We start from the raw sequence: 12,546 nt of genomic DNA, 5'->3' as shown, positions 1-12,546 counted from the left end.
AACAAGCTTTTCACCAGTGGCTGCAGAAAAGGCAGCAGCTTCCTTCCTCACCTTCTCCCATCACACACACCCTCTTTAGTTTCTTTCAGAGAGAGCCTAAGCTGTAAATGTGTTCATCAAAGCACACCTTAACAGTTTCCACGTGTGCAGCCTCACATCTGAGCCACTGACTTTTCAGTGGATGCTATTAATAGGGCAGAGGCTGTGGTGCTGGGGAGACTCCCTTGTGTTACAAAGGGACCACTTCTTCACCAGGACTGTGAGTGAGTCAAGACATAGGCCAGCCTTGTTTCCAGTGGAAGGGGTTTCCAGAAGTGTTTTCACCCCATCGTCAGCAAGCCTGTACCTGAGGCCTAAGCCGGAGACAATGGCAGGAGGGGGATTGCTGTGTTGACCAATACCATAGAAGCTCTCAGAAAGAAGGGCTGGGCCTGTAAGAAGAACAGGAAGGTCTTTTTAAACTTTTTTAATAATCTTTTTAAAAAATTTATGTATTTTATTTTTGGCTGCGTTGGGTCTTCGTTGCTGCTTGCGGGCTCTCTCTAGATGAGGTGAGCGGGGGCTACTCTTCACTGCGGTGCGTGGGCTTCTCGTTGCGGTAGCTTCTCTTGTTGTGAACCACGGGCTCTAGGTGTGTGGGCTTCAGTAGTCATGGCTCACGGACTCAGTAGTTGTGGCTCGCCGGCTCTCGAGCGCAGGCTCAGTAGTTGTGGCGCACGGACTTAGTTGCTCCGCGGCATGTGGGATCTTCCCGGACCAGGGCGCGAACCCGTGTCCCCTGCATTGGCAGGCGGACTCCCAGCCACTGCACCACCAGGGAAGCCCAGGAAGCTCTTTTTAGAACCGTCTGAGTCACATTTAGTGGTAATGGCTTCATGGCAGGAGGAAGGAAACCCCAGAGATGTTGTTAGTGTTATCCCCCTTTATTGAGGGTCATGTCATTATCCCTGAGCCTGTCTGGTCTAATTTTAGCTTTAACTACCCCAGAGTGCTGGGGGTTTTAGGTCTGCCTCTCATCAGCCCGGAAGGGTCTCTGGCCTCCTTGGGGAGTGGCCCACCTCCCGGCTTCCCACGATCAACACCAGCCTTTGGTTGTACAGGCCGGCAGAAGCTCTGCTGGGGAGTGGGAAGGAGATTCTGCCTGGGACTGGAGTGTGGCCCAGGTTATCACTGGGGTCACTCCCCTCTACTTCCTGGCCCGGAGGCCCGAAGCCCAACAAAGGAAGCAAGCCATCCTCAGACATCCCACTCTCTGTGCCTTCACAGGGGTGGGTGGAAGGGACCACTCAGAGTCCCAGCGGCTTCTCTCGTGGCGGGGGGTGGGGGGGAGCCACAGGCCAGCTGCCGAGGAACGCTGGCGCTCCCAGCCTCCTTCATACAGTCTTTTCAGCCTACACCATCTGCCACCCTGAACAGGGTGGGAAATTTCTTTCCAGTTATGTTGTAGCAGTCCGTCTGCCTGTGCTCTATGCTATCTTTATGTGAATCTGTCTTCTCTTCTTCCAAGGCTGTAAGTTCCTTGCTGCAGTGTGGGGACCACCCCAGAGTCCTAGGGACCTCCCATGGCCCCCGGCACAGGGCTTGTCACTCTATAGGTTCTCAGAACCCGGCTTTCCTTGCGGGAATGCACTTTTACCTTTTCAGCCTCCGTGCTCCCTTTCCACACTCCTCGGGTTCCCTTGGTCTGGGGAGTCCGTCTCGCCCAGACCTCCCGACTGTGGCTTTACCCCGTCCCTCCAAGGCTGGTGAAATTCAGCAGACCCGTGCGGGCATCTTGCAGGTATCTAAGCATCATCCCCCTGCCAGGTTGCACCCTCTCCTCCCATCTGCCTTAATGATGGAAACTTCAGCCAGAAAGTAGAGTCTTGCACGAACCTTCCTAGAGACAGCCATGCGTGGCCTGTGCCCTAAACACTCGAGTTAGGAAAGAGAAAGAGGACAGGAAAGAAAAACAGAGGTGCCCTCTGGTTTGACAGCTACAAGGACGTTTTCTTTCGTAGCTGTGCCCCTGTTCCTAGGCCAAGGATGAGTTTGTATTTTTGGTGGAACTTAAAAATAACTGGATTAAAGGGTCAGGTCACCTATTACCTAGGGATATACATTTCTAATTTAAATATTGTGGCTTTAGTGAGAAGTAATCTGGGTTATTCGGAGCAGAGAAACCTGCTCGTGCAGCAGGCGCCTGATGTTTGAATAATTTGGGTCACACGGTGCATTTAGGCTAGGAGACTGGGAAGTTGGTGACAGACATTGTCAAGAGCAGCGTAGGGAGGTTGGGAAGAGGCAAACAGCGGACACGTGAAGTGAGCAGAAGCTTCTGCTTCTCGCTTGACCTTGTAGCGAAGGACACCTTTCTGGAGTCTCCCTGGGCCCAGCCAGACCTGCTAAGGAAAATGCATTTCCTTCAAGTTCTTTCTATGCTTGATGCACCTAGCTGCAGGCCCAGGTACCTCACACTGCCGTCCATGACCTAAGCCGGGCAGGCGTCAGGGCCCTGATGTGTTTTCTGGGCAAATCAAACAGGCTTCTAGAATCCCACCTGTGCTGCTGACTCTGGTGCTGGGGAGGAGTTGCAGCCTTGTCCATTGCCATGACTGGGATGTGAGATTTAGTATTTTGCCTCTGGGGTATCATCAGAGGAAGCAGAGGACCCCCCTTCAGAGGCCAAATTCCCAGAACGAGCAAGAGGCCAGCACCTCCATTTCTAGCTGGAGGGTCCTGCAGGTGGAGCAGAAGGTAGGAACTGAAACTACGTCTCCAGGGAGTCTGTCTCTTGTCCATTCTGAATAAGGAGGGGAAAGGGGTCCTTGGCTTCTGAAGCCAAACTGTGAATCTTACGTGACTTCTAGAGATTGAAGTGTGCAGACCATCAGCCAGAAAGCCGAGTAAATGCCCTTCAGATCCATCCACCTTCTTAAGACTTTCCTTGTCGTTCTGGAAGCTTCCAGCCATTGAGAATACCTTTTGAGATACTGGGATAGAATTAGGAAGAACTGGCCTTCAAGTCCTGGCTGTGCCACTTACTTATGCCAATTAGCAAAAGCCTCAGGGGCCCTTGGGAGTTAGAGCTAAACTCCGGGAGGAAGGCGGGTACCTGTGGAAGGTGGGATTTCTGATTAGATCCTGGATGAACACTCTTGGCGTGTATACTCCGGATTAGGATGGCTGTCTGCTCCTGGAATGTAATTTAAACTAATTTCAGGCACACACAGCTGTCTTACATTGTGTCTGCTTGAGTATTTTAAAGTAAATGGTAGACATCCTGACCAGCTGTTAGCTATTCTGGGAAGCCAGGAGGCCGGCAGGTATTACGTGCCAGATTGTTAGGGCTCCACGTGGAGGGTTAGCTGGGGCCATCCAAGGATCTCCCACCCGCCCCTTAGCACCCTGGTTTTTCTCTGACCTTCGAAAACCCAGTTTGCTGGTTCTTTCATATCTTCCTGCTTTTTGCATTGGGGCCTAGTATATTTCAGAAAAGACTTAAAAATCCATTTAATGAATGCATTTTGTCTGAATCTGGAATCAAGCTTACCTTATCTGAAACACGGAGAAAATTCTGGTCTTTTCTCTTCAAAGGGAGCAATGAGTATTTGTTGGTTTAAACATGACATCATTTAATGACGTCAAATGCAGACTCTTGCCAGATCCTCGCACGGTGGGGATCCCAGCCCACTTTCATTCTCTTGGTATAGTTACAGCGGCTTTGATCACATCAGGTCATCCTGCACGAAGGCAAATTCTTCCTGCTGCGACAGCACTCAGGAATTTGCTTGTTGGTTATAATTGTTCCCTAACTTTACAAAAACTCAGGAACTCTGAGGCAGGACTGTAAGTCAGCAATGCGGAGTTGTTTACCTCTGTAAGGACTTCTACCCTGATGAGGGTTCAGAGCTGCTGCTTCCTGAGGTGGATGGAACCCACTCTCAGTAAGAATTTTCTGAATTAGTTGAAAGGAGCTGGGGCCCCACATAACTAACAGGAAGGAGAGCCTCTTTCCTGTTTATACCCTCCAGTGTCTAGATTTTTTTTTTGGAAGGTATTGGAAAGGAATCACCTCAGATTACACTGGGACTCCAAACTTTGCCTGTAATTAGCTTTTTTTTTTTTTTGGCGGTATGCGGGCCTCTCACTGTTGTGGCCTCTCCCGTTGTGGAGCAGAGGCTCCGGACGTGCAGGCTCAGCGGCCATGGCTCACGGGCCCAGCCGCTCTGCGGCATGTGGGATCTTCCCGGACCGGGGCACGAACCCGCGTCCCCTGCCTCGGCAGGCAGACTCTCAACCACTGCGCCACCAGGGAAGCCCCTGTAATTAGCATTTTTAAAATATTTGACACATTGCACACACAACTCATCATTTCTGACTCAAGGATAACATTAGTTTTCTTGACACTGCAAAAATGCACTGTCAGATGCTGTTCTCAGATATTTAAACTTTTGAATTGGGACAGTTGTTGCTAGTTCAGAAAGTGTCCTTGGAAAAAGTTGATAACAGTTTTTTCAGTTCTTAAAAAAAAAAAAAAAAAAGCCGTAGGGCATCAGCTCCTCCATCGTCCAACACTGGGACTGTGAAGCCTCCAGGGGAAAGGGACAATGCTGACAAAGTGTTCTCCGGGATGCTGTGGATAGGCTCAGTTACTCCAGTCTCTGTGATCAGCAACAAGACATTAACATAGGCAAGTTTTTCACTTCACCTGACCAGACTAAGTAAACCCCAAAACAGACTTACAGCTTCCTAGGAAGTATGGGAAATCCAGTTTTTGTTAAGAAAAAAGGTGTTGTCTCCTGGAATTTATTGTTGCCATTAATTGCGCCATGCCCTACAGAACAAGCCTCCTGCATTTTTAATGAATGAATCAATGACTAAATGATCTATAGAATTATTTGCCTTTTACCTTCTTTTAACGTTACATTGCCCTCTTTCCTCTCATGTCAACTATTGTAAAGTGTTTTCCATTTCGGTAGAGCAATGATTTTTAACCATATTTCAATCTCAGCAGCTTCCTACTATTTTCCTGTCCCCCCCCCCCAAAAAAAAAAAGCCAAAAGAGATAGAAGGAAAGCTCTATTATTCCCGTGAAGAATATTAGCAGAGAATCATTGGCCAAATGAGGCCGGGGGTTGGGGAGTGGTTCAGTAGTCTGACTTCACCATAGCAATACCGTGTTTCTTTTTGTTGGTCAGCTTATTCCATTAATAACTTTCCATGGGGTAGGCTAATTTTGACCTAGGTTTTCTTGAAGACTGAACGGCAGGCAGTAAGTTTTAGGCATTCAAATTTCCTGTAATTATTATTATTTTTTTTTTTGCGGTACGCGGGCCTCTCACTGTTGTGGCCTCTCCTGTTGAGGAGCACAGGCTCCGGACACGCAGGCCCAGCGGCCCTGGCTCACGGGCCCAGCCGCTCCGCGGCATGTGGGATCTTCCTGGACCAGGGCACGAACCCGTGTCCCCTGCATCGGCAGGCGGACTCTCAACCACTGCGCCACCAGGGAAGCCCTCCTGTAATTCTTGAATGACATAGAAGTTACTGAAGTTACTGAATCTCCTTACCAAAAGAAAGTTTAGTTAACTTTTTTTAAAGGACAGTAGCAACATTTTTGCCATGCCTCTTTAGGTCATTCTAAAGACAAAAGAGCCAGTAGTTAACAGTGGTCAAAAATGAAGTAAAAACAAAATAAAGAGAGTGGAAGTTATAAATATTAAATACCAGACTTTGACAACGAACAGATCAAGGCTGGAAGATCCTTTGAGACCAGAAGGTGCTGACAAAGAAGTAATATTCATTATTGTTGCCTATTTCTAAGGAAGGAATTTATATTACTTGATTGATTTTAAGTCTAAAGAGGAATGTGGGAAACACAGTGAAGGAAACCCCCAGTTCATGGGTAACCTTCCAGTTCATGGATGACCATGAGAGTTTTTCAACATTCTGACAGCAATGCAGAACAGAGCACATAGCATGAACTTCCACATTTTTCTAGATATTATGAACAAATCCATAACTGTTCACTTTCCTTGAAAGGATTTTTAAATTAATCCCCTGAGAATCATCCTAAGGTGGTGTTTTAATATTATGTTCTAAGCCTTTAACAATGTTTAAATTTAAATAAAGAAAATTATACCGTATTGCAGTTTTGCATTGTGTTAAGTCAATAATACCAGGCACCCTATAGACCTGAGACTTGAAACAAAGTTGATAAAAGTGTTAGTGAAATCCCTGAGGGGAACTCAAATTAAGCTCACAATTTACCGCTGAATTATCTGAGACAAACCAGAGTCCTTTGGTAAGAAAAAAAAAAAATCCTAGAGTTTGAAAATTAATCTTAACTAATGCCAAATAAAGTGACATGGGATTGATAACTGATGAAAAATAGGATGCATTTAAAAACATTAAGAAAATATAGTTAAAATTTAATTTAAACACAAAATTGGAGCTGTCACATACAAAGCATTTTAGGAACTAGATGGGAGGGGCCACCATCCACTAGCTTTTCACTCCTTAACCAAGGAGCATTGTTTTGAGAACAGAACTGTGTGGTCAGTGGCTTTGGTTCTGTGTTTATAATGCACATGGTCAATTACAGCCATGGCAGTGTGGCACTGAAGCTCTTAAGGGGCCGTTGAAGAGATCTACTGTTTTCCAGTATTTTATTTTGGAAAAAATTTTTAAAAAGTTTCCTGTCTACAGAATAATTGCATTACATCTGGCTGAGAATCATGTTTTCAAGATTTGTTCCTGCCAAACGACCTTATTTTTATAGTTGGGGACATACAAATAGTTCTGTTACATTTCTGCAGAAATTTGCTATGAAATTTTTTGAAAAATTCTGATACAATTGCTATATAATCTCTTCCACTTTAGAAATTATTATTTCTTTTTTTTGGCGGTACGTGGGCCTCTCACTGTTGTGGCCTCTCCTGTTGCGGAGCACAGGCTCCGGATGCGCAGGCTCAGTGGCCATGGCTCACGGGCCTAGCCGTGCCGCGGCATGTGGGATCTTCCCGGAGCGGGGCATGAACCCGTGTCCCTTGCATCAGCAGGTGGACTCTCAACCACTACGCCACCAGGGAAGCCCCACTTTAGAAATTATTTGAGCAATGTCATCAGATGATCCAAATCCTAATTTACTTTTTAAAAAAATATTTATTTATTTTATTTATTATTTATTTAGGCTGCACTGGGTCTTGGTCGCGGCACTCGGGATCTTTGTTGCAGCATGTTTAGTTGTGGCATGTGGGATCTTTAGTTGTGGCATGCAGGCTTCTTAGTTGCGGCATGCATGTGTGATCTAGTTCCCCAACCAGGGATAGAACCCAGGCCCCCTGCATTGGGAGTGCAGAGTCTTTCCCACTGGACCACCAGGGAAGTCCCCCTAATTTAATTTTAAATGTAAAAATGGGACTAGCATTTATTGAAAGTTCTCTGGACACCAGGTAAACAAAATGGAATCTGTAAAATTGAGAAGGTTTAGGTACCCATTACTGCAACAAAATGAATATATACAGGATTTTTTAGAAGAGAAACTTCTATTCAAAAGATCCTGTCATTGTGGTTTCAATTTTCCTTCCAGTTAGTTATTAGCTAATGTCTGAAGTTCATATCCATAAGCGATGTGGTGTCTAACCCTGAATTCTGTTTTTTCTCTTTTTCCCAGAAGGCTCCCGAGCTTTCCGAGGATGATATCCGGCTAAAAAAGGAGAGAGACAACTGTAGTGGCAATACCCTGGAGCCTGCCACCAGCACTCTTCCCCCAGATCACAAAAACATGGAAATTGAGGTCTCTGTTGCAGAATGTAAGAGTGTTCCCGGAATCACCTCGACTCCACATTCCATGGACCACCCCTCCCCCTTCTACTCACCCCCCCACAATGGCCTCCTCGCTGATCACCATGAATCTCTGGATAATGATGTGGCCAGAGAGATCCGATATCTAGACGAGGTGCTGGAGGCCAGCTGCTGTGATTCTGCTGTGGACGGAACCTACAACGGCATGTCTTCCCCAGAGCCTAGAGCAGCCATCTTGGTGGGCAGCCCAAGCCCACCTGCCCACACGGCCGTCCAGCCGGAACCCACTGAGAGAGTGGCTGGCAGGCAGGCTCCCCCTCCCCTGGAGCTCCATCAGAGCACCTCTGACACCATGGCAGAGGGTGAAAGAGCCAACGGCCGCCCCCCCGACCAGCCCAGAGACCTGCTGGGGAACAGCCTGCAGGTGCCCGTGAGTCCCAGCTCCTCCACCAGCTCGCGGTGTTCCTCCCGAGACGGAGAGTACACGCTCACCACGCTGAAGAAGGAAGCCAAGTTCGAGCTGCGTGCCTTCCACGAGGACAAAAAGCCCTCTAAGCTCTTTGAGGACGACAAGAGTGAAAAAGAACAGTACTGCGTCAGGAAAGTGAGGCCTTCAGAAGAGATGCTGGAGCTGGAAAAGGAGAGGCGAGAACTCATCCGGAGTCAGGCCGTGAAAAAGAATCCTGGCATCGCCGCCAAATGGTGGAACCCTCCGCAGGAAAAGACCATCGAGGAGCAGCTGAACGAGGAACACCTGGAGTCGCACAAGAAGTACAAGGAGCGCAAGGAGAGGAGGGCGCAGCAAGAGCAGCTGCTGATGCGGCGGCAGCCGGCCGCGCCGCAGCTCTGCACGGCCCCTGCGTCCTCTCGAGAACGCTCCAGCGTGACTGACGGTGCAAAGGAGGACATCGTCACGGAGCAGATAGACTTCTCTGCGGCTCGCAAACAGTTCCAGCTGATGGAGAATTCCAGGCAAACAGTGGCCAAGGGCCAGAGTACACCCAGGCTCTTCTCCATCAAGCCCTTCTACAGACCTCTGGGGCCGGTCAGCTCAGACAAGACACTGACCATCTCGAGACCAGCTTCTGTTGGGGGACCTCCCGAAGACTCCTCAGCAGCCAAGGGACAGAAAGCCCACTGTGCCCTGGAGAGCCAGTCTTCTGGAGGAGGGGGCCAGGGCAGCACAGCTCCTCAGGGGAAGGAAGGGCCGTACAGTGAGCCCTCCAAACGCGGGCCCTTATCCAAACTGTGGGCAGAGGACGGCGAGTTTACAAGTGCCCGGGCTGTCCTCACTGTGGTCAAGGATGACGAACCTGGGATTTTGGATCAGTTTTCAAGGTCAGTCAATGTCTCTTTGACTCCAGAGGAACTTGACTCCGGCTTGGATGAGCTGTCGGTGAGGTCCCAGGATACCACCGTCCTGGAGACCCTGTCCAACGACTTCAGCATGGACAACATCAGTGACAGTGGGGCCTCCAATGAGACAACCAACGCCCTCCAGGAAAACTTACTGGCTGATTTTTCTCTGCCCCAGACTCCCCAAACTGACAACCCCTCAGAGGGCCGAGGAGAAGGTGTCTCCAAGTCATTCAGTGATCATGGTTTCTATTCCCCTTCGTCCACACTGGGAGACTCTCCATCGGTTGATGACCCCTTGGAATATCAGGCTGGTCTCCTGGTGCAGAATGCCATTCAACAAGCCATAGCCGAGCAAGTGGACAGAGCTGTGTCTGAAACCAACAAGGGTGGAGCAGAACAGCAGGGACATCAAGCAAGTCTGGAGGAAGCTGGAACTGGGGCTTCCAGCTCAGAGAAGCCTCAGAGCATGTTTGAACCGCCTCAGGTGTCCTCCCCTGTTCAAGAGAAAAGGGATGTATTGCCAAAGATTCTGCCTACTGAAGACAGGGCGCTCAGGGAAAGGGGGCCCGCCCAGCCACTGCCGGCAGTGCAGACCAGTGGCCCAATAAACATGGAGGAGCCCAGACTGGAAGGGAGCTATTTCAGCAAGTACTCAGAGGCAGCTGAGTTGAGAAGCACAGCCTCACTCCTGGCCACTCAAGAGTCCGATGTGATGGTTGGGCCCTTCAAGCTGAGGTCCAGGAAGCAGCGGACTTTGTCCATGATCGAAGAAGAGATCCGAGCAGCCCAAGAAAGGGAAGAGGAGCTGAAGAGGCAGAGACAAGTCTTGCAGAGTACCCAGAGCCCCAAGGCAAAGCATGCCCCATCACTGCCCTCCCGAACATCGTGCTACAAAACTGCTCCAGGTAAGTGGAGTGCCGCGGACCAGAGACGGATGCTGCAGAAATCGGTGTTGCTGATTCCAGCTTTCAGGGTTGTATATATGTGGACCCTCCTCTGTGTGTGGCTGGAATCGGTGTCAGGGGGACACTGGAACGGGGATTTCAGTGTTCGGAGACACACATTGGGAGTGTCAGAGTGTCCTCTGGAAGAACCCTGAGCCTAGATGGTGTTTGCCATTTCCCAAAGGATGTAATAGCTCCTTTCTTGTCCTTCTGCTGTGGTCTTGGTTTACTGTGGAGAATTGTTCTCTCTTGGCTGAGGGAGAGGCTATGTGTGGCACAGACCCAGAGTCGGCCCTTGGGTGGACTGTATTGATGTCAGTATCTGCAGTTAAATCAAACCTATCTGATTTGGGGATGTCTTCTCCTAACCCCTTCTGAACGCTGAGTGTCTTCCCAGCAATGACAGGAATGGGTTGGTGTTGCAGATCGACCCATAGAAGATGTTTTTGTCCATCTTCTGTATAATTGATCTTTGTGGATTTGTCTTTCTTTAAGTCTTTTCTTTAAGTCACCATAAAGCAATTACTTTGGAATCAAGGTGGCCTCATCTATTTGTGTCCTGTGACCCTTTTGGGGAAGTTGAGTTACTATATGTAAAGACAGTCCTCTAATCTCCCATTGCCTGGACAGTCCCTCTCTTGAATACTTTGTATAGATGGTTGATGTTAATTACAGTGGTAATTATTGTTGCTACTATTATGGATAACACTGTGACGAGTAATTTTTATTTCTCATTTGGACATGATGGCACTTGGGGAACCACACATCCTACCAAAGAGAAGAGCTGCTCAAGGTGTGGTCCAAGCTAGTTCATGACTATTCCTGATCCATGCTAAGTACAGACACAGGGAGTAAGCATTTGAAAACTCTTGGAGCAATTTGATAGTGTCCTCAAATGAAAGTGCGGGATTTTGTATTTTTTTAATGGACGGTCCATAATAGATTGGGCAGAAGAATTGTTCCTTCACTAGAGATAATTTAAGAAGTATTGCCTTAACATATAATTACTGGCATTTCTCTTGGTCCATCCAGATCTTAAGCCCATTGACACTTGGCTTCCATCAAATCTATAATAACACAAGTTAACTCTTCCCATTATTAACTTTTAAATTTGAAATACTCTCAAAGCTAAAGGAAAGTTCCCTAGTTAAATACAAATATCTTTTTTATTCTGAATGAAGAGTAAATTGCCAACATGATGCTTGATCACCCCCAATTTTGTAGAATGTCCCTCAGTTTGGGTTTGTCTGATGTTTTCACATGATTGTGTTCAGGTTATGCATGTTTGGTAGGAATACCACAGAACTGATGCTTGTTCTTACAGTATCCAGTCAGGTAGTACATGGTGTCAGTTTGTCCCATTACAGGGACAGATGTTAACTTTTTTCACAAGATGCTAATTTTGATCGCTTGATTGAGGGCTTCTGTACAATAGTTACTTTTTCCCTTTGTAATTAACAAATAGTTTGTGGTGAGATGCTTTGGTACCACGTAATCTTTTTCCCACTCCTCTTCAGACTTTAAATCTATCTATCTGTCTGTCTATCTATGACAGATGGTCTCATGGATTCCTATTATATTTAGTGGGTTATAATCCATTTCTATTGTTATTTTTATCCTTAATTGTTCAAATATAGTTCACAGGAGCACTTTCAGGCTAACTTCAGTGTCCTTTTGACATGTCTCCATTTTTCTTTGGGCACATCTTTACTTTCTGGTGCCACAAGATGTTCCAATCTCATCTTATGCTTTCCTAACCCTGAAATCAGCCTTTTCAACAAAGAGCCCTAGTTCCTTTTAGTGGAGAATGGTATTTAGAAACCAAAGTCTGAGTGTTTGATGTGCTCGTTGCTGTTGGATAGGCACTGCTCTCAGGCACTCTCAATGGTCAGAATTAGAGAATATATACACATGCTACCTATCTGTCAGTTGATTGATTAATCAATCTATCTACCTACCTATCTCGAAAACCATGAGCTCACCCTGAAACCTTTAATTCTACTCTAATACCACCGGGTTCATTTTCTCTCTTTCCATATTTGTAACCTCCTCCTTGACAACAAGGTACCTGGTTCCTATTATCCTCAATATATTTATTATTTGATCAAACCCCTCCCCCCTTATGGAACCAATCTACTATTTTCCTCACCAAACATGGGTTCAAATGTCACCTTCTGGGTGGCAACTGCTGTTTCCTGTCACCAACACCCTCTTCACCCAGCTTGGGCTCCAACATCCTGTGCTGGGTCACTCATGTCCCTTCCCACCCTGCTCTGGCTCCAGCACACCACTCTGGGCCACTGGGGTTCCTCCCACTCTCCCTGCAGACACTCATCTTGTTCAGCCCCACCTAATAGCTTTTGGACTAAATTATTCAGGAAGGAAAGGGAAGGGAGCAGGAAGAGGGAGAGCATGGTGACTTTCTTGATATGGTTTTTTTTTTTCGTTTTTTTTTTTT

The 12,546-nt window shown here is 47.4% G+C and overlaps 1 protein-coding gene across 2 annotated transcripts in view; it reads left to right on the top strand.

Annotated features, from left to right (window-relative positions):
- The first annotated feature begins 7,658 nt into the window (after positions 1-7,658).
- The window catches only part of LOC103069895 (A-kinase anchor protein 2), a 31,256-nt gene continuing 26,368 nt past the window's right edge, over positions 7,659-12,546 (top strand). Inside the window, exon 1 of one of the 2 annotated variants that reach the window (XM_007449788.1) lies at positions 7,659-10,049. In XM_007449788.1, coding sequence (XP_007449850.1) covers positions 7,766-10,049 — 2,284 coding nt within the window. In that variant the 5' untranslated portion in view covers positions 7,659-7,765. The remainder of the gene's footprint in view (positions 10,050-12,546) is intronic. The other variant, XM_007449789.1, reaches the window with a different exon arrangement.

Source organism: Lipotes vexillifer, unplaced genomic scaffold, assembly GCF_000442215.2.
Source record: "Lipotes vexillifer unplaced genomic scaffold, Lipotes_vexillifer_v1.1 scaffold230, whole genome shotgun sequence".
In the NCBI taxonomy this organism is placed as follows: domain Eukaryota; kingdom Metazoa; phylum Chordata; class Mammalia; order Artiodactyla; family Lipotidae; genus Lipotes; species Lipotes vexillifer.
This window is presented reverse-complemented; position numbering and strand designations above follow the sequence as displayed.